Genomic DNA, 22,334 nt, shown 5'->3' with positions numbered 1-22,334 from the left:
TGGTGGCTCACAACCATTTGTAACTCCAGTTCCAGGAGATGAGATGCCCCCTTGTGGCCTTTGCAGGCACTGCACACATGTGGTACACAGACATATGTGCAAGCACCCATGCATAACCATAAATAAAAATAAATAAATCTTTAAAAAAGAAAGAAGATCAGTTCTTCCTGTATGAGTAGACAAATTCAGAATGAAAATGAGAACCTGTGAGGGATACATACATATGTGTATTTGTTTTGTTTTGTCTTTGAGATAGGGTGTGGTGATATTGTGTTCCCCAATATATCATGCACCCTTATAAATTTATGTGGGGTCAGAGAACAGAACAGTTACTAGATAGACATAGAAGCCAGAAAATGGTGGCACTCACACCTTTAATCCTAGCATTCCTAGGGCAGAGATCCACTCGGATCTCTGTGAGTTCAAAGCCACACTGAAAACAGCCAGGCATGGTGACTCACGCCTTTAATCCCAGGAAGTAAAGGCAGGAAGAAAGGTATATAAGGCGTGAGGAACAGGAACTAGAGGCTGCTTAAGCTTTTAGGCTTCTGAGCAGCAGTTCAGGTGAGATTCATTCTGGATGAGGACTCAGAGGCTTCCAGTCTGAGGAAACAGGATCAGCTGGGGGATTGGCAAGGTGAGGAAGCTCTGGCTTGTTCTGCTTCTCTGATCTTCCAGCAGTCACCCCAATACCTGGCTCCCAGGTTTGTTTTTATTTTTATTTTTATTTTTTTTTCTTTCTTTCTTTTTTTTTTTTTTTTTTTTTTTGTGTGTGTGTGTGTGTGTGTGTGTGTGTGTGTGTGTGTGTGTTTACAGGTGGGCCCATTGTATGTCTGTGTGAGGGTGTTGGATCATTGAGTTACAGACAGTTGTGAGCTGCCTTGTAGGTGCTGGGAATTGAACCCAGGTCCTCTGGAAGGGCAGTCAGTGCTCTTAACCACTGAGCCATCTCTCCAGCCCCTGGGTTCGTTTTTATTAATAAGACCTTATAAGATTCGTGCTACAATGGGGTCTTGTGTAACCCAGGTAGCCTAGAACTTACTGTGTAACTGAAGGTGACCTTGAACTTCTGGTCCTCCTGCCTTTACCTCCCAAAGGTTGGAATTAGATGTCTCAAGTGCCACATTAGTTTTATGCTGTGCTGGGGATGGGACCCAGGGCCTCATACATGCATGCATGACAAATGCATTTACTTCTATATGAATATTGTCTTGGGGAAAATACCCAAAATATAAAGAAAACAATAGCATAGCTTACATCTCAGTAGAACTTACAGGTGGCTACAAGAAAAGAGAGAGCTCTGGAAACTTTATAGTATACACTTATTTATCATTCTGAAATTTTAATTGTTTTAATGTGTTTTATATTTAAGATATAAATGATAGAACATTTTAATCAAAATAAAAGGCCCATGCAGGTATAAGGACTACTTCCCATAATCCCAGTACTCCAGTGGCTGAGGAAGGAGGTACACAAGCGTGGCTAGCGTGAGCTATTACAAGCTGGCCCACACTAGCTCTGTGACTCGAGTGAGAAAATCCACATCCCACAACAGCAGAGAAGCATAGGACCTGTGGGAAAATGGAACATGAGCTACCAGCCTCAGGTATTGAGAAGCTCGTGGAAGAGGTCTGGATCAGAGATGGAGTGGGAAGTCCAGGCTGAGACTGCAATTAAAGGAATGGGCAAGTGTGTGTAGGCAGCCTTGGATGGCTGCACTGCAAACACTGTTGGGAGACTTAGAAAGACCTAACAGGGGCAGTCACTGGGCAGTGGTGCCACAGCAAGGGGTACCAGGTGTCTAAAAAAGGAAGATCAGGGGGCTGGAGAGATGGCTCAGAGGTTAAGAGCACTGACTGTTATTCCAGAGGTCCTGAGTTCAATTCCCAGCACCCACATGGTGGCTCACAACCATCTGTAATGAGATCTGGCTCCCTCTTCTGTGTACATAATAAATAAATAAATAAATCTTTAAAAAAAAAAAAAAAAAAAGGAAGATCAATGTAGATGAAGCACTGTTCCTTGGAAATTTTATTTTATTTTTTTTGCTACTGGTTATTTATAATAGATTGGCCACATGCTTCTCATTACTCCTTTCCAAGATCCATTTAAAAAAAATAGTAAATAGGGCTTTAGCTATAGTCCAGCGGCAAAGCATTCAAGCGTGCCTGAGGCTCTGGGATCAGTCCCAAACACCACAAAACAAAACAACAACAAAAACAGCAAGTACATAGACATACGTATAAAAGCAGAAGTAAAAATTACAAGCCTGTGTGTTAGTTAGTTTCCCATCACTGTAACTAACACCTAAGGTAGTCAAATTAAAAGAAGAAACAGCCTGGGTTTTACCGTTTTCAGCCCATGGTCATTTGGTCTGTTTCGTTGTGGCTGTGGCGAGGTGGTACTTTATGGAGGGAGCACATGGTAGAGGAAACTGCTTACCTTCCTTCCACAAGACCCCAACTCATAAGGTTCCAGCACCTCTCCAGAGGTTGATGAGCACCTGGACCTGTGGGGAAATTTCATCCTCAGACCATCACAGCATGCCCAGAGTCATCCAGATTAAAGCAGGAGGAAGGGGTTTCCAAGAGAGATCTCCAAGGGGTCAGGGAGTGGAGTAATAGGTTACCTATTTGAACATGCAAGGGAAAGCAGCGATGGTCATACAGAAGCCATGCTAAGCATCTGAAACTGGTGGTGAATTCATAGAAAGCCAGACTGGTAGATAAAATGAAGCAATTATTGATCCCAAGAAACAAGTTATGCAAGAAAGGAAATAAATATAAAATAATTCCTCTGCATTTTTTATGGGCAAGTATAAATAGACTACAATTTTTACCATAAAATAACAAGATTAATGAAGTGGGGTTTCAAAGTTCTTTATTATCTCCTATGATAGCAGAGAGTCTGAAATTGGCAAATAGAGCCAAGAAATGGCTCTATAGGGTTGGAAAGATGGCTCGTTAGGGTAGAACCGCCACGATTAAATCACGAAGGATTTGTAGCAAGTGAGAGAGACCAGGACAAAGAGACACACACACAGCACCTTGCCATGTAATGTCCAGTCCTGGCTTTAAACTCTGCTAGCAAGGAGGATCTGTACCTCCAGAACAATGAGTCAAATAAACCTCTTTTCTGTGTATCTCTCTACACTGTTAACTTTGTGCCAACTTGGCACAAGCTAAGGTGAGTCATCAGCAGGGAGGCAACCTCAATTGAGAAAATGCCACTATGAGATCAGCCTGCATGAGCTGGAGAGATGGCTCAGTGGTTAAGAACACTGGCTGTTCTTCCAGAGGTCCTGAGTTCAATTCCCAGCAACCACATGGTGGCTTACAACCATCCATAATGAGATCTGGTGACCTCTTCTGACCTGCAAGCATATATGTAGGCAGAACACTGTATACATAATAAATAAATAGATCTTAAAAAAAAAAAAAAATCAGCCTGCAGGCAGCCCTGTAAGGGCACTTTCTTAGCGATTGATGGAGGGCCCAGCCCATGGTGGTCCTGGGTTCTATAAGCAGACTGAGCAAGCCAGTAAGCAGCACCCCTCCATGGCCTCTGCATCAGCTCCTAACTCCAGGTCCTTGCCCTGCTGGAGTTCCTGTCCTGGCTTCCTTCAATGATGGACTACAATGTGGAAGTATAAGTCAAATGAACCCTTTCCTCCCCAATTTGCTTTTTGGTCATGGTATTTTTGTCAAAACAATAGAAACCCTAACAAAGACACTCATCCAGTCTATGAAATTGTGCCAGCAGCAAAAAAAAAAAAAAAAAAAAAAAAAAAAAAAAAAAAAAAAAAAAAAAACTTTACATAAATTTAAAAAATTATATTTCCTCTGTCTTCTTCCCTAGGCTAATGCTCAGTTCCCAACTAAAATAAACTACTAATCAGTATTTCTGCGTGTGGCCTTTTGTGTTTCTGCTGGTTGTGGTAGCGGCAGTTCATCTGTCCAGGCAACTCCTCTCCTGTACAGAACAGCAGCACCTCCTTCAACAACCGGTTGTCAGCCAGAGCAATTCACTGTGTTTAGTGCAGGGGGTTGGTACCTAACAATTCTTAGTCTCTGGCATTTTGTTATCATTCATAGTATTTTATTATTTCCATTTCAGTTGGAGCTAAGTGCCACAATGTGACAGATTTAGTCTTCACATTTAGTCCTCCACATTTTATGAAATAAAATTTACATTCCTCATACTGAAAACTTAATACAACAGTTTTCAGACCTTAAACGAGTGGTTTTCCTTAGCCTGTCTCCTCACTTGGAGTGGGCAAAACACATTCTGTATTGATAATAAGGTTAAAACTAATGATGTGTGTGAACTGTGCTTCAAGGAAATGCGTGTGCTTTAATTTATTCCCTTGTGCTGTGAGCTCTGTCCGAGAGCCCGTGGGCTGATGCAAACAAGGGAGGAGCTCCAATAATCCTCGGCCACGCTGCCAAGACCTTGCTTCTACTAGGCACTGAGCCATGTACCATCTTTTGATGATTACAGGATATCTGCTTCATTCCATCACTCATAAATTCCAGAGGCGCAACTCCCTCTCACTGTGGAGGCAGTTTAGGGCCGCACTCTGCAGAGATGATGCACTTCATACTAATTGGGACGACAGTGACCCCCTAGGTAGCCTCCCTGGCTGAAACTGAAGCATCCTCAGAAGCTGCTGCTGCCTCCACATGTGCCAACCTTCCCAGGAAGCAGTCACCTACTACCATGTTCCTGTTCTATTCAGGAGAGCCAGGGCTTTCTTAAAAGCAAAGCAAATCCAACTACGTCTCTCTGTGATGGCCCACTGTCTTGCAGACCCACCCTGCCACATACGACCTCCCTTGGCATTTTCCTCATATCTGAGTTGTTCCGTACTTCTTTCGCTTACTCATGTTCATGTTACAGCAACGTTCTTATCCCGCGTCTCACTATCCCTTTCCTCCAGAACCCTTTATCATGTTCTAAGACACCTGGAGTGTCTTGTTGTTTGCCCAACACAGCTTCCTCTGTGTTTTACTGATTGGGCAAAGCACATGACCAGGATGGACCCCAGTACGTGACCCAGTTATCCCTGTTTCAGACGAGGTGGGGTTCGTTCAGGCTGGGATGGCCATAGACTATTATCACTGTTTCAAACAAGAACACAGGCTCAGTGAAATCCCTTGTTTAAGGTCTAACAACTATTACATTAACTTTTAACTTCCATCATGAAGACTGAATTTTGTGAAAGTCAGGATTTTACTAAAGGGTGGGTATTGTAGTTTGTGGCAGTTAACTGCGGAGGTTAAAGTATCATAAAGGAATATGTGAATGTCCTGTTAACGATGTAACTACAACATCTGATGCCTGTGTTAAGCCCTGAAACCACCTATGTAATGCACGTCACTGAGTAAGGTCAGCCAGCTTCTCATCACTGAGATAAACAACTTAAGAGGTCAAGGCTCCACATTGGTGTCAGGTTTCAGCCAAAGGGGACCTTACCTGCTCAATTGCTTAGTCCTGTGGTAATTTTCTCTGTAAATCGGGCTAAAGGCAGCCAGTAATATCCTTGGTTGGGTCTGAATGCTGTGATGCTTTTAAATTTCCTCGGTTCACTTTCAAACCCTGCCTCGCAGTGTCTCTGGCTATGGACGACGGGTGAGTTCTTTGCGGTACAGCCGGAATGGCCCGACTCCAGTTCCCAGTGGAGTTCATTTCCATCCGACACTCAGGATCACTCTCACCATTTGAAGTCCAGCTAGCAGTGTGTTCTGAGCTCACACCAGAGTTACCCAACCACCCTTGCTTACTACAGTTTTAGATTTTCTTCTAGCCAGCTTCTCCAGACTTCTCCAAATTCCTTCCACAAACCAGTTCTAAAATCTCCCGACCCACATAGTCCCTCAATAGTCACAGCAGTGATCCGACTGCTTGGCACCAACTTCCTGTCAGTTTTCCTTGCAATTACAAAATACCCGAGAAAACTAGTTTAAAGGAGGACACATTTATCTTGGTCCCCAGTCTCAAAGGTTTCAGTCCATGGTGGCTCAGTGACGTCACTGTCTGTGGACCGGTGCTGAGGCAGACGGGAAGTGAGAAGCAGAGAGGAGAGGCTCGTCTCAGGACAGCCAGGACACAGGAAAGCAGGGCACGAGACCAGAAGCAAGCTATACCTTCCTTTAGAGGCACAGCCCAGTTCATACTTCCTCCAAGTGGATCACATAGTCTAATGAACTTCCCATAGCACTGGACCATCTGGGGACAACCCAGGAAGCCTTTTGAGGGATACTTCATATCCAAACCACAATAATATGTAACTAGTCCTTTTCAACAAATGGGTTGATTGACCAGATAATGTTACTAAACTGTTACCACCATTACCATGATAAATAAAAACAGGGACAGACGACATAAAGAGAAACCAGTTACAGAAGTCCAATTTATCACTGGGGGATATGTTATAAGACCTCCATGTATACCCGTAACCATGGATAATCTGAAGTGCTGTGATTTAATTCCTTTTCCATCCTAACTAAGTACTTATCACACATTATAGCCATATTTTTGTGGCTAAGGTAACCCAGCCAAGCTGGCATAAATTTCTTTTTCCCTCTTGACAATTTCAGGGGTAGAAGCAGTCTGGGGCTTTCTTTAATTTATCTAAATTTCCAGCATTCATTATTCACACAAAATGTGGCCATTAGAAAATAAAGTTGGGGTTACTTGAACACAAGTTCTGATGACCTGATAACCAAAATAGCTAAGACAGATGGGTAGTGTATACTGCATGGAAACACTGCATAAAAGATAACTGACACCCTGTCAGGGATAGTGCAGAACAGCACAATGTTACATCAAGTTAGCTGGAATGGATCCTATTTAAAACTTATGAGTTATTTCTGGAATTTTCCATGTAGTAGTTTCAAACTGTGGTTGACATCAGATAGTTGAAACCACAGAAAGCAAAGATGCAACTAACAGGTGGACTACTAAAGTAGTAGTCTGTTTTAGTAAGGGTCCCCAGTATTGGAGCTTTTTGAAAAGCAAAGGCAACTGGTTAGTTTAATCTCAAAAAAAAAAAAAAAAAAAAAAAAACATGTTCTCGGAGGACAACTTTTAGGAGTTAGTCCTCCCTACCATGTGAGTTCCAGAGACTGAGCTCAAGTTGTGAGGTATGGCAGCAAGCACCCTCACCTGCTGAGACGTCCAGCTACCTCCAAGATTTCAGTTTTAAGCATACCGGGTTTCCCCATGCTTGTGTCTGATTTTAGAAGACAACCAAATAAAGGGTCCCCGTAGAGAGCAGAAGCTGCAGGCCCCAGCCGGGCTGATGAATCATTCCTGGACGGCACACAGGTGGAAATGGCTCAGCCCGGCAGGAAGAGTCAACACCACTAAAAATGAAAAGCAGCAGCTCTCCGAGGTGGCGAATGCAATAAAGAGGAGCAACAAACTGAGCCAGCGCATCCATGTCATCGAGGCTGATGGGGGAAGGGGGTGCTTAATTATGTAGATGGCGCTTGAATAGCAGCTACTGTCAAACAATAGATTCTTCCGGATCTCCAAGAGTCTGGATGATGAAGCTTTGTAAAGCTCATACCAGCCTTTCATGCTAGAACCCTAACAACTGCTTTATTCTGGGCTCAGCTGCCACTGTGCCGAGTTAATCTAAGTTATAGCCTCTGAATCTGAAATGTATTAAAGACACACTGAATAAGTCAAGTAGTAAGTGGGAAGAAGAAAAGGATAATAATTATATTAAAGGACTTAATCCCAAGGGGAAAAATGTGCTAGAAGACTAGCTTCTGTGAAGCCAGGGCCAAAAGTGACAGAGTACATCAACTAGACGGTGTTCCAATCAATCCCAGCCCAGGGCAACCAAGCGCAGGTCTCATCTTCAAATGTCTGATAGCGCTCGAAAGTGATCATATTTTCTGTTACGTAAATAAAATCTATTTATGCCGGGTGTGGTGGTGCACGCCTTTAATGCCAGCACTCAGGAGGCAGAGGCAGGAGGATCTCTGTGAGTTCGAGGCCAGCCTGGTCTTCAGAGTGAGTTCCAGAACAGCCAAGGCTACACAGAGAAATCTTGTCTTGGTGGGGGGGGGGGAATAAGTTTGATAGAAATACATATTTCTAGCCCTATTACCTTGGGCAAGTGTCTTTCTGAGCCTCAGTTTCCCCCATTTTTAAAACACTTTACCGTGTATGTGTGTCTGTGTGTATTTGCCGTGTGTGTGTGTGTGTGTGTGTGTGTGTGTGTGTGTGTGTCTAGAGAGGCTAGAAGGAGGACTAGGACCACCTGGAGCTGGAGTTACAGGTGGCTGTAAGCCCTGGCCATGGGGCTGGGAACTAAACACACTCGTCTGGAAGAGCGGGCAGGCGTTTACCGAGCGTTTACTGGCATCTCTCTGACCTCCTGTTCTCGGTTATTTTTATGGGCGCTTTTTTCGCACTTACTTTCACATCATCTCAGAAGTACTTGTCTGCTCTTCCGTCTGTCTCTTCCAGCTTGAGTGTGTGATGTTGCCCCACAAGCTCCGGTATTTGAAGGCTTAATTCCCGACACTGGTCCCAGGCCTGCTTTAGAAGGCTGTGGAACTGAGGAGATAGGATCTAGCTGGAGGAAGTGGTTCACTGGTGGGCAAATCGGAGGGTTATAGTTCAAGCTTGCTTTCCACCAGCTCTCTACTGCTCTTTGGTCCACTGAGATATGAACAAGCCACACGTTACATTCCCCACCGCCATAACTGGGAGCCACCATGAATCCCTTCATGCCTTCTCCATCATGATGGACTATAGCCTTCTCTATCATGATGGACTGTAGCCTTCTCCATCATGATGGACTGTAGCCTTCTCCATCATGATGGACTGTAGCCTTCTCCATCATGATGGACTATAGCCTTCTCTAACCAGACTGTAGCCTTCTCCATCATGATGGACTGTAGCCTTCTCCATCATGATGGACTATAGCCTTCTCTAACCAGACTGTAGCCTTCTCCATCATGATGGACTGTAGCCTTCTCCATCATGATGGACTGTAGCCTTCTCTAACCAGACTGTAGCCTTCTCCATCATGATGGACTGTAGCCTTCTCTAACCAGACTGTAGCCTTCTCCATTATGATGGACTGTATCCTCTCTAACTATAGGCTAAAAGCAAGACTCCCCTAAGCTGCTTCTTTTGGGCATTTCATCACAGTGACAAGGACAGAAACTAAAGCAGCATCGCATATAGCCAGGTAGACCTAACTTCTCTGTGCCAGGTATTTTGTTACAGCGACTGAAAGCTAACTAATACAGCCACCTTTCCCTATACACTTCTTCTGAAGATGCTCTTTAAAAAAGAAGCTAAAATTAGAAGTCATTCAGTTCCCAGTAAGGCCACAGCTAATTCCACCACGCTCAAAACCCTTCCTACCTGTAAAAGTTCTCAGTATCAAGTAAAGCCAACCATGTTGAACCCTAACAAGATGGCGCTGAGAGGCCATGAAAAGGAGGCCTCTCTCATACACACGTGCCTATGATGGAACCTACGCAAAGAACTCCTCCTCAGAGCTGCAGTATCCAAGGTGGCTAGCACAAGGATACTGACTAACCGTGACTGTCTCTGCTAATGTCACCTCCTGCAGCCACCCTTGGAAGCAATGTTGCCTTCAGGTAGCTTGGGTGGACTTCTTTCTGTCTTTTGTCGCCTCAAGTGTGCCTGCTCCACCAGAGCAGTGTATCCCGGATTTCAGTCCCCTGCTCCTCCCATGTAAGTGCTATGCAGTGGAGAGTCAGTCTCTCGCACATGCATTTGGGGTTGATACACCTTCCTCAAGTCCAAGGTCAAACCTCTTGTGTCACCCGGTGTCACCCCATTCTCTCCTACATGGTTCTGTTCATCCCTCTGACTTCAGCTCAAAGTCCCTTCTGTCTCCAAACCTTCCCGCGGCATCCCCCAGGGTGTGCCACCAGCAAAGTCCTTCAGAAGCCCTTTCTGGACATTTTCTTCATTGTCTTTCTTAGAAGTCAGGCTACAGCCCTAACTGGAAACCGAAACCTGTTTTCCCTAGAGCATTCTCAAGAAGCGGTTGTTTTCCCCCCTCCCACGCCCCACATACCACAGAGCCCAGGGGCAGAGCGAGTGTCTTTCATGGCCCCCATTGCTGCTGACAGGCAGTTCTTCTCCAGCTGAAAAACCCCAGTTCTTCTGAAAACCCACACCCTCAAATTCCACCACCCACTCAGCCCCGAGGCGGTCATCTGCCAGCCTCCTCTTCCTGGTGCACGGCAGACATTAGTATCTGGCTCACGAGCTGGTTCTCTTTCCATCCCGCTCTTTCCGACATTCTCTGTGGCTTAGTGGCCACCTAAAATGTGTGCCAGGAGGTTCGTCTCCTCACCTCCACTGCTCTCTCCTCCTCAACCCACCTCAACCACCACCACCACAACCACGACCTCCTGTAATCCTACCCAGTCAATCTCATGCTCAGGGAGCAGCGTCTGCAAACATGTCTAGCATCCCTAGCTCTGGCCATGCCCTCCCAAAGAACCCACAACGGCTCTTCAGCCTCACAGGCGCCCCCTATCGAAAAGGCCGATATTTCTCCAGGCCGCCGTCTCTTGTCAAAGAAATGGCATGGAAAAGATGACCCACACCCAACGACTTGAGCAGAGTTTCGTGAAGGGCTTATTCACATAGACCAAGGGACCCAGAAGAGATGATGGAGTGTTGAGAGATAAGGCACGTGGTACACTGTTGCCACCAACAGCCTGAACGGGAGAGGAGGAGGCCACTGGACTCCAGGGAGAGCTGAGTGAGGGGGGGTTGACAAGAGAATCATCCCGGAAGCACAGTAAGCGGAGGACATATGGAAGGGAAGTACATATCCCACTCCCTTTGACTTCCAGTTCTACCCAGCTGGAGGCCAAGAGCCAAGAGCCCCGGTGATGCAAATGTTTGCATCTACAAATGTTTGTCTTTCACCACAGTGAACACTGTGAGGTCGTGGAAATGGGACGTGGTGTTAAAAACTATGGCCACTCCTCCGCGGACCTTGCTTCATCGTCCCCGTCCTCATCTGCATACATATTTAATATCCTTGCTCCTGTCACACCGGCCTGACAAAAACATTCCTACCTCCTCTACACCTGTATGCAGGCAGGAAAGTGTGGCTGCAGAAAAACTATGTGTATCTGCTTATGAGTTCACTTTCATTTCATGTCCAAAACTCTCAAGAAGGCCCAGCTGTCTGGTTATGTTCCTCTAATCCACTCACCCTCCCATGAGTTTTCCAGTTCTCTTCCCAAATACCATGACATTGACTCTGGGCCTAGTACTTTTCCTGAGAAAACAGAAACCATCAAGGAAAGAAAACTGCATCTGGGCATTGCGGTATCCCTCTACAGTATGGTGCGGGCTCATCCTTGTCATCACAGGTGAGTGACCGGATGTCATCACCTTTGACCCACTCAAGGGCTTTTCTCCTGCAGTCGCTTGGGTAGAAGAATGACTTCCTCGTGGGCCATTCCACTGGGATCCATGATGTCATACTACAGAATAAACAAAAAGAAAAGCAAAACCTTCCTTGGGTCCTCATGAGCTTCCGGCTCACTCCTCTGCTTTGTCTTCCGGAAGAGAAGCCCTCACTGACTTCTTAGACTCGTTCCTCCATCACTTCCCACTCTAGCCAGCCGTGTGTGTCTACTGTTCCTGAGAAACCATGGTCTTGGTATCAGTTAGGTTGCTACCAGGAACAGGGTAGCATTCAAATCGATGATCTGGGCAAATTTCATAAATGGTATGGGCAAGGGGAAAGGAAGCCGTACGGGATAATGCAACGTCTGAGCCTTCTGACATGTACAGAAGGGACAGAGGCAGAAATGGTCTCCTGACAGAAGCAAGTCTGTGGCAGATGGCTGGCCGCAGGGCTGCGTGGAACCTTCAGTCTTTAACTGGGGACAGCAGGAGCCCAGTGACTGACCATCTCTTGCCGGGTGGGACTTCTCCAGATGCTCTCCCCGGACTGGCTGCAACTCCTTCAGCCTCACCTCCGTCCGAAGGCCTTCCCGCCCCAGCCTCCTGCCTTTCCCGCATCACGGTCAGAAAGCTTTCCCTGCTGACCCTGCTGCCCACTACAGCTGCCATAAATGATCCCACCAACACGCTAGGCGTCTAAATCCGGGGTGCTGACTGGTGACAAACAGATGACCCAAACTGACATTCCATCTTGCCAAACCCCAAAACCATTTCAAGTGTTGTTTTTTTTTTTTTTTGTGTGTGTGTGTGTGTGTGTGCTGAAATGTGATTTTATTTGTATGTTAATAAATAAAGTTGCCTGGGGGTCAGAGCTAATAGCAAGCCATAGCAGAAGCCAGGCGGTGGTGGTGCACGCCTCCATTTAAGGTCTTTTGACTAATCAGATGTGGTATGTTGAAGCAACTGAAGTAAAAGCAGCATGGGGTATTTTCTCGGAAATACAAGGGTAAACATAAGTACATTTCAAGTTGGTACAACTGAGTTCCTAACTTAACGAACGCAAAGTCAAAGCAAGCACAGCCAGTAGAGAAAGGGCAGCGGAAGGATTGCCTACGACAGGTAAGGAGAGCACAGGAGGAAGGCAGGGACTTTATTCAGGAAGCGTGTGTGTGTGTGTGTGTGTGTGTGTGTGTGTGTGTGCATGCATGCATGCGCGCATGTCTTAGTTAGGGTTTCTTTTGCTGTGAAGAGACACCATGACCATAGCAACTCTTATAAGGGTAACATTTATCGGGGTGACTACAGTTGCAGAAGTTTAGTCCCTTATCATGGTGGGACATGGTGGCATACAGGCAGACATGGTTCTGGAGCTGAGAGTTCTCCATCTTGACCAGCAAGCAACCAGAAGTGAACTGTCTCACTGGGCATGGCTTCAGCTTGTATGAGACTTCAAGGCCCGCCTCCACAGTGACACACTTCTGACAACAAGACCACACCCACTCCAACAAGGCCACACCCTTTGGGGGCCATTTTCTTTCAAACCAAGGTATTCCTCTCCCAGGCCCACAAAGTTTAGTAGTCATGTCATAATGCAAAAATGCATTTAGTCCAACTTCAAAAGTCCCCATAGTCTCTAACAATCTCAAACTTATTTAAATGACTAAAGTTCAAAGTCTCTTCTGAGATTCATGCAATCTCTTAACCGAAATCCCCTATAAAATAAAAATGAAAAAAAAACAGACCACATATTTCTAATATATAATGGCACAGAATATCCATTACCATTCCAAAACATAAGGAAGGGAGCATAGCGAGGAAACACTGGACCAAAGCAAGACCAAAAACCAGCTGGGCAGACTCCAAACTCTGCATCCCCATGTCTGATGTCAAAATGTTCTTCAGATCTCCAACTTCTTTCAGTTTTGATGAACACAACACACGTCGTTCTCGTGGGCTGGTTCCACTCCTTGTTCAGCAGCTTTCCTCTTCAGGTGTCCCATGACTCTGGCATCTCCAAAATCTTGGGGTCTCCTAGCCAATCCAGGCTTCAACTTCACAGCTTCATGAAATGGACTCTCTAGTTCTTCATTCGGCTTTACTTAGGTGCAGAGGCAAATTCCATAACCTCTTTCTTCTACCCTTAACTCTAAAGCCAGGACCACGTGGCCAAAGCTGCCAAGTTCTGCTGTTTGCTGGGGCTGGAATATGGCCACATTGCTCAGTTACATCTTCACCAGATTTCTGGTTTTGATGGTTACTTTCGCTGCCTAAGCTTGGCTGTCCTGGAACTCATTCTGTAGACCAGGCTGGCCTCAAACTCAGAGATCTGCCAGCTTCTGCCTTCCAAGTGCTGGGATTAAAGGCATGAGCCGTCACTGTTCAGTTTTTATTCCATTTCTTAATCTGTTTATCTCCTTGAACACAGGACTTAGGTCATAGCTCCATTCCACTTCCTGGTGCTCCTTTTCTCCTCAAATTTTACATTTTGTAATTGACCCTGCTCAGCTTGCTCCTTTTCAGTATAAATCTTCATTAGAGTTCCCACCAATAACCACACAACAGAGTCTATAGGCTATTTTGAGATTTCCTCTGCCAAGAGAATTAATCCAAAACTCTCTAATTTAGCCTCAGGTAGACTTTGCAGATAAGGGCAAAACGCAGCCACATTCTTCACCAAAATATCCCAAGAACAATCTCTAGGCAACAAACTAAAATTCTTCTCCTCTGAAACCTCTTGAGCTAGCCTCTGACAGTTCAAATAACTCTTAGCACCACTGTCTTCCATGTTCCTAATAGTATGGCCCATTAAGTAGCACTTAAAGCATCCCACTGCTTTCCTAACTCAAAGTACCAAAGTCCTAATTCCTCCAAACAAAATAATGGCCAGGTCTATCACAGTAATACCCCAGTGCCTAGTACCAACTTATGTCTTTGTTAGAGTTTCTATTGCTGTGACCAAGCACTGTGATCAAAAAGGAAAGGGTTTATTTGGCTTACAGTTCCATATTGCACTTCATTACTGAAGGAAGTCAAGACAGGAACTCAAGCAGGGCAGGATCCTGGAGGCAGGAGCTGATGCAGAGGCCATGGAGGGGAGCTTCTTACTGGCTTGTTCCCATGGCTTGCTCAGTCTGCTTTCTTATAGAACCCAGGACCACCAGCCAGAGATAGCACCACCCACCATGGGATGGGCCCTCCCCTATTGATCACTAATTGAGAAAATGCCTTACAGCTGAATCTCATGGAGGCATTTCCTCAACTGCGGCTCCTTCCTCTCTGATGACTCTAGCTTGTGTCAAGTTGACACACAAAACCAGCCAGTACAGTGCGCGCGCGTGTGTGTGTGTGTGTGTGTGTGTGTGTGTGTGTGTGTGTGTGTGTGTATGAGCAAGATGAAAGGAAGCTATATGGGATACTCCAATATATATAGACACACACCTATAGGAAAGCATTGTTAAGCATTGCCACATCCTTGAGCATGCTCAGTTAAGAAGTACATTTCCAAGCCCAGCAGTGGTGGCCCATGCCTTTAATCCCAGCACTGAGAAGGTAGAGGCAGATGCTAGAGGTTAGCCTTGTCTACAGAGAGAGTTCCAGGACAGTCAGGGCTACACAGAGAAACCCTGTCTTGGAAAAAAAATGTGCATTATGAGAATGCTCAGCTTAAGGTCATACTTGAAGACTGATGCATATTTTGACATGCTTTGCTCCAGGTCATGGAGCATATTTGTAAGGCTGTTGACATTTTAGGCAGGAATGCTTCTGGGCATAGTTGGCTTGCACTGTAACGTTTTAGCTGAAAATAAAGAACACTGATGTAGAAGCCTGTCCACGATGGCTCCTGCCTCGCACAGCAGCGGGAGGTAGAAAGATGGTTAATAGTTTGAAAGAACAAGCACCAGCTTTAAAACCAATGTCAGTAGAATGGCTACCCTTCCACTTCGCACTGACCCTTGGAGAGCGCTCAGCCTGTTAGCAATGACTTAAGATAACCATCACTGTCAACTTCCAGAGACCAGGGGTCACCAAGGAGACATCTCCAGGCTATCTCAGGGAGTTTTCAGAGTTTAGCTGAGGGAAGACCTACCTTGAATGTGGGCGGCACCAATCATGAGGCTGGGATCCCCGATGAAATAAAAGGGACAAGAGGGGAGCCAGCAGCATACCAGCATTCGCCTCTCTCTGCTTATTGCCTGTGGACATGACAGGACCGGCCACCTCCAGTTCCCACAGCCACACACCTTCCTTGTCGTGATGGACTCTGTCCTCTCAACTCGGGTGCCTAAATAACCCCTTCCCTCCAATAGCTTTCGTCAAGTGTTCTATCACAGCGAGGACAAAAATAAAAAGCTACAGAAAGCCCGCCGAGAAGTAGGGCGGTGGTGGGGACTGCTGACTGTATGTTTGTAAGCCTCTGGGACTGGTTTGTGAGAGAAAATTAAGGTACGGACCTGTGGTTCTCAACCTGTGGGTCTCGACCCCACTGGGAGGCCAAATGATCCTTTCACAGGGGTCACATACCAGATATCCTGCACACCAGACATTTACACAAAGATTCATAACAGCAGCAAAACTACAGTTATAAAGTAACAATGAAAATGATTGTATGGTTGGGGTCACCACACATGAGGAATGGTATTACAGGGTCGCAGCGTCAGGAAGGTTAAGAACCACTGCTGTGCAGTGTTATAAGCAGAGCTGAATGGGACGTGCTGATGGGAGTGTGGGAGAGTAGGTCAGAATGCAACAGAAAGTTTAGACACTACGATTCTGGCTCATAAGGCTTCAGAGAGTAACAGGGACTGTGTTGGAAACTGGACTAGAGGCTATTCGTGACATTCGGGGAAGGAATATGACGGCAGCCCGCCTGTGTCCTGAGAACTCAAATGAGACTGAATTCAAGTGGTCAGCCCTGAGATCGTATACGTCCAGCTAACATTATACAGACTGAGCAGGTTATATTTATGTACTTAGGAATACGTATATGTATACAGGTAACAACGAAAGAAGAGAGGCCAGGACTTTCAGAGACAGAGGAGAGGGCTTGGAGGGAAGAAAGGGAATACAGGAAATTATGTAATTATGGTGAAAAAATGAAAAAAAATACTAAAAAGGTAACGAACGAATTTGTTTGGCAGAAGAAATTCCAAGACAGCATAGGACTCAGGCTATGATATGGCTATGGTTCACTACTACTTAAAAAGATGCATTTTTAATTGTGTGTGATTGTGTGTGTGTGTGTGTGTGAGGGTACATGCATTTGAGTACAAGCACCTGCCAAGGCAAAAGGTTAGAAGCCACCTGCTGTGGGGATGGTAGCCAGACTCGGGTCTCCTAAAAGAGCAGTCCAGTTCTTAACTGCTGAGCCATATCTCCAGCTAAATCACTGCTTTTATTTACGTTTTCTGTAAGAAAAGGCAGTGAGCAGAGCCAGAAGGTGGGAGGGTGGGGGAGGGGTGCGGGGGGCAGGGGCGCCAGGGGGAAGGGGCGTACAATTTGGCAAGAAAAGGAGTATCTTAGTTACTTTTCTATTGCCATGATAAAACACGATGACCAAGGCAACTTAAAAAAGAATGTGTTTAATCTGGGCTCCTGTTTTCAGAGGGTGAGAGTCCATGATGGCGTGGCAGCAGGGACAGCTGAGGTCTCACTGCTTGATCAGAGAGTGGGAGAGAGAGAATGAGTCACTGGGGACTGCGGCAGCGCATGTCCTTTGAAACCCTAAAGCCTCTCCCCTGTAACACACCTCCTCCAGTGAGGCCACGCCTCTAACCCTTCCCAAACAGTTCCACCAAACAGGGACCAGCATATGATGAGCCCATAGAGGTCGTTCTCATTTAATCCACCACAAGGGGCTGCAACACGTTTACAGTTGCACACGAGGTAGGTGCCAGGAAAGGAGCTCTAATGGCTGGCACGGTGCTGTGGGCTGATCTCAACTGTCTACTTGATAAGATCTGGACTCACCGGGGAGATCTGAGCATGCCTTTGTAGGCGTTATCTTGATCAGGCTGTGGGAAGACACACCTGCTCCGGGTGGCACACATTCCCTGAACTGTGTGAAAAGAAGAAAGTGAGCTGAGCACAGGCATTAATCTTTCTCTGTTTCTTGGATATTTGTTTTATGTTTATTTGTTTGTTTGGTTGGTTGGTTTGGTTCTGGTTTTTTGAGACAGGGTTTCTCAGTGTAGCTCTGGCTGTCTTGGAACTCACTATGTGGACCAGGCAGGCCTGGAACTCACAGAGATTCACCTGCCTCTGCCTCCCCAGTGCTGGGATCAAAGGTGTATGTTACCACCGCCCGGTGACTGTGGATGTTTGTAACCAGCTTCAAGCTCCTGCCACTGTGAGTTCCCCATCATGACAGATTGCAAACTCAAATTGCAAGCAAGTAGCCCTTCCTTCCTTCCTTCCTTAAGGTGCTTTAGTCAGAGTATTTTATCACAGCAACAAAAACATCAACTAAGACAGGTGCCCTGGAGCAGGACCACCCTGGAAGCTCCAACTTGTAAAATTGCCCATCAATGTGAAAGGAAAGAGACTGGAAACAACAGCTGGAGGGGCCCCTGCTTGAAAACAAGCACCCAGAGAAACGCTTCCAGTGTTCAGTCACCACGGTGGAAAGAGGCCAGTAGTACTACAGTAGAAGGTGCCAGAGCCGGAGCACAGCTTAAGCTGGCAAAGGAACTTGGCAGCATAGTCACGGGGTGCTACTTTTGCAATTGTGCAAAATTCAAGAATTACAGGGTCATAAGGGCTTGCATCAAGGTTCCAAAACAGTGGCCAAGAACTGGCAATGTGTGGCGGGCTTGGATTTCCTGCCAGGACTCCTTGAGAGGAGGCAGAAGTAGGCAGATGTCTGTGAGTTTAAAGGCATCCAGAGCAGCATAAGTGAGATCCCGTCTAAAAGCAAAACCACTTGACAAGACAGTGCCAAACCTTAGGAGACACAATGAAAAGATGCCACGTTCCTTTGGAACACTGGTGTAGCGGGAAGGCAGATTTTCGATCAGAATACAGCATGCCACTTCATAAAAGCGAGTATGCTAACCAGCTTTCTGTCACTGTAGCAAACAGCTGGCATAGACAACTTCGCCTCCATTCCAGTTTCGGGAGTTCCAGTCTGTGATTGCTTGGCCTCATCACGTCTGCCTCGTGGTGATGTGGGACACAGGGGATGGGATGGAGCAAAGCCGCTTACCTCAGGAGAGAGAGGACAGGAAGAGGAGGAAAAAGAGGGAGAGGGACAGACTGAGACCTGGATATGGTGGTATTGTGTTCCCCAAAATATTGTGCACCCTAATAAATTTATCTGGGGTCAGAGAAAAAAAAAGTCTTCAGGGAACCATGACCACGCCTAACAGTGACTTTGAAATCTTCAAAAGGATGACAGGATCCCACAATGATGATTCCACATGGACTATGGTAAAGCCATTAAGCTGATTAACATCATAGAAAGACTGTTCAGGACAATTTCGAGATGACTAGCTGAGATGATCCAACCTGAGATGATCCAACCTAACAGACTACTCGAACAAGGACTTGTGACAAATGATACAGGACTTGACAATTAACCTAAATTTTTTCTTTTCAAGATTCCCTAAAGATATCTTCACCCCTAGAGGAAAAAAAAGAAAATATAGATATGAGATAGATCATCAAATCTACTCTGAGAAAAATAATAAAAAAAATAATAGGATAAATAGGTAGATCACTGAATCTACACTAAAAAAAAGGGAAAAGATATAAAAATAACAAAAGGTAGACTACTGAATCCATTATAAAAAAAAGGAGAATATGGTCATGATAAAATAAAAAGAGAGATTATAAAATCTACTTTTAAAAAGGAGCTACTTGTTTTAAATAAGATAAGTAATAAAAATTTTTTGTCTGAGTTTATCAAATGCTATTGGACTGGACATTGTAATATATATAATAGAATTTTTTATCTGAATCTGTCAAATGTTAATGGGCTAGACATCATTAATGTAATCTTGACTGTGTATATTGTATATACTTATTGGACATAATTTTTCTTGTATTAGTTATAAGCTTTTTTTAATTCTAGACAAAAAAGGGGAAATGTGGTGGTATTGTGATCCCCAAAATACTGTGCACCCTAATAAATTTATCTGGGGTCAGAGAACAGACAGCCACTAGATACAGAGGCTAGAAAATGGTGGCAGTCACCCCTTTAATCCCAGCATTCCAGAGATAGAAATCCCTCTGGATCTCTGTGAGTTCAAGGCCACATTGGAAATGGCCAGGCATGGTGACACATGCCTTTAATGCCAGGAAGCGAGCCTTTAATCCTAGGCAGTGGTGGTAGAAAGCAGAAAGGTATATAAGGCGTGAGGACCAGAAACTAAAAGCATTTGGCTGGTTAAGCTTCAGGCTTTTGAGCAGCAGTTCAGCTGAGAGCCATTGGGATGAGGACACAGAAGCATCCAGTCTGAGGAAAAAAAACCAGCTGAGAAGTTGGCCAGGTGAGGTGGGTGTGGTTTGTTTTGTATCTCTGATCTTCTAGAATTCACCCCAATAACTGGCCACAGGTTTGATTTTATTAATAAGACTCTTTAAGATTCCCTGGAGGGAAAGGAAGCAGGGACTTGGGAAGGGCAGCCCCATGTTCTCCACCAACCGGGTTTGGTGGCTCATGCCTATAATCAGCATTCAGGAGGATAAGGCAGGAAGGCTGCAGTGGCTTTGAGGTCAGCCAAGGCTATAGAGTTTGAAGCCAACTTGTGTTAAAGAGTGAGACCCAGTCTAAAATACAAAACAAAAGCCACAAAAATAGGAATCTCCCCATGACATACTTCTTCCAACCAGGCCTCCCTCTCAGAGTTTCTATTGCCTCCTAATAGCCCCAGCAGCCCTGGGCGAAACTTTTAGCACATAGCTTTAGGGGGCATTTATCATCAACACCAGAACATTGGTAATCTGCACAAGGTTACTTTCAAAGATTATATATATATGTGTGTGTGTGTGTGTGTGTGTGTGTGTGTGTATGTATGTATGTATATATTCTAAAATTAAGTTATGGTGACAGTTGTGCAATTCTGTAAATACACAATAAACCAATCAGATTATACACCCCAAATAAGTGACTTCTATAACTTTTATATCCAAGCTCCTTTAGAATACAGCTGAATCAGAAGATAAGGTTAGTTAGGTCAGCCACGAAATCTGTGAAAGTTTTCAAAGATGTCACTCATCCGCTAGACTTGAAGGCACCACAAACTCTGCTAAGTAGAAAAGACAAGCAAATGTTCCAGACAATGAGAGGAGCCCACACAAAGGCAGAAGGGGGCTTGGGAAAGCATGCCATGGCTTCTTAGTATGAGTATTCAGCAATGCGGGTCAAAGAAACAGGGGTCACAGGGTGTGCTGGACAAGACCACGCCTGTTTGGTAGGCAGGACCAGTCATGAAGGGAGATTTAGTCAAGCTGGCTTTCCACGAGGAAAAGGCGGAAACAGTGAAGAATAGTGCTTTCTTAAAGAACATTCTAGAGGGGGAAAAAATTGAAAGGTGGGAATCCCTGGAGGGAAGTGGAACTCATGGTTTTAACCAGAAAGGAAAATAATAATAACAGCCTCTCTACTGAGCACTTCCCTTGAAGGTAGCACCTTTAATTGCTAGAGCGAGCGCCACCACCCTCCCAACAGAGGAAACTCACCTGCTCTGTTTCCCCTGCTGGTCTTGGGCAAATACAGCTTCTGCATGCCCTGGTCCTTGTTTTTCTCCGGTTCTTCAGCTCCATTTAACGTTTCGCCTTCAAAATCCTTTTTAAAGATTCTCTCTCTGCACGAGAATGAAAGCCCGTAAAAATAGGTTAGTTTGAAATTTTCCTTCAGTTCTGAATCCTCAAGTTGAGTTCCTGGTACTGGGGTCGACTCCCAGTCCATACTTTTTGAGTAAATGGATACATCAGTAAGGAAGTTGAGTCTCACTGAAGTAACTTATCTGTGAAAATGCAGATAATAAATTGAGCATTGATTCAACCACCACCTTTTAAAACCACTATGAATACACCAGAGATGTAACATCCCAGGCCAGGTCCCCTCTTGGGACTTCTGAGAGTGGCGATAGGGGAGACCGAATTGCCTTGTTTTAGTGCTGGAATGGATGTCGAAGGATAATAAAAAGATGCAACATAAATTGATTTTGGCTTCTAGATTGGGTAAGTAGTGCAGCTTTTCAGGAAAAATAAAGACCCCGGGTTCAACAGAAGCAGGAAAAAGGAGGATGTGGCCGGGAATCTTTTTTTTTTTTTTTTTCCCCTCACAATTTCCTAAATAGCATAAATACCATGGAACAAGTCAATGTAAACTCCCGGTGGAGTGGAGGGTGGGAAGTCACAAAAGAGCTGGAGACAAGCAAGAGTTTTTTCTTTCTACTTCCAAACAAGATGTTGCTCTGTAGCCCTGGATGGTAGTATACTCGCAGCGCTTCTCCTGCCTCAGCCTCGCAAACCATGGGATTACAGCAGGCAGCCACAATCCCTGGCTGGGCCGCTGCAACCTCTGAAGGCAGATGCTCACACTATGGAAAGAAAAGCCCTTAAATGGGCAGGCTACTTCGTTTTTCCAGGTCTTCTGGGCAGCGACTGCGGCTTACACAACTGCCCATCCGTGCGGAAGGACGCCCTAGCGCCCCGGCCAGGGTGGGCCAGGAGGGGCGCGAAGGGACCCCGGCGGGCGGGCGGCGATGCAGACCGCGGCGCACGCGACCGCGGGGACCCTGCCCAGAACGCTCGCTCGCGCGCGCTCCAAACGACTCCCAACCCCCGGCCGGGCGCGCCACCCCGGCCTCGTGGCCTCCAGCCCGCGGGGGGCGCTGTGGGCCGCCGGGCGCGGCCACGGCGCGAGGAGCGCGCGGGCTCTCCCCGGTGCGCAT

The 22,334-nt window shown here is 45.7% G+C and overlaps 1 protein-coding gene across 10 annotated transcripts in view; it reads right to left on the bottom strand.

The window, feature by feature from the left end:
- Nucleotides 1-22,334, bottom strand: part of LOC107400947 (uncharacterized) — a 38,482-nt gene that overhangs the window by 15,193 nt on the left and 955 nt on the right. For 2 of the 10 annotated variants that reach the window (XM_076563727.1, XM_076563728.1), the window contains exons 1-3: nucleotides 21,115-21,440; nucleotides 17,404-17,491; nucleotides 2,443-2,509 (exon numbers count right to left, since the gene is read on the bottom strand). In XM_076563727.1, the coding sequence (XP_076419842.1) occupies nucleotides 2,443-2,509; nucleotides 17,404-17,491; nucleotides 21,115-21,343 (384 nt within the window). In that variant the 5' untranslated portion in view covers nucleotides 21,344-21,440. The other 8 variants (XR_013048935.1, XR_013048930.1, XR_013048931.1 and 5 more) reach the window with 8 other exon arrangements.

This window comes from Peromyscus maniculatus, chromosome 2, assembly GCF_049852395.1.
Source record: "Peromyscus maniculatus bairdii isolate BWxNUB_F1_BW_parent chromosome 2, HU_Pman_BW_mat_3.1, whole genome shotgun sequence".
Lineage (NCBI taxonomy): Eukaryota > Metazoa > Chordata > Mammalia > Rodentia > Cricetidae > Peromyscus > Peromyscus maniculatus.
Note: the sequence above shows the minus strand (reverse complement) of the source record. Positions and strands in the feature narration are given on the sequence as shown.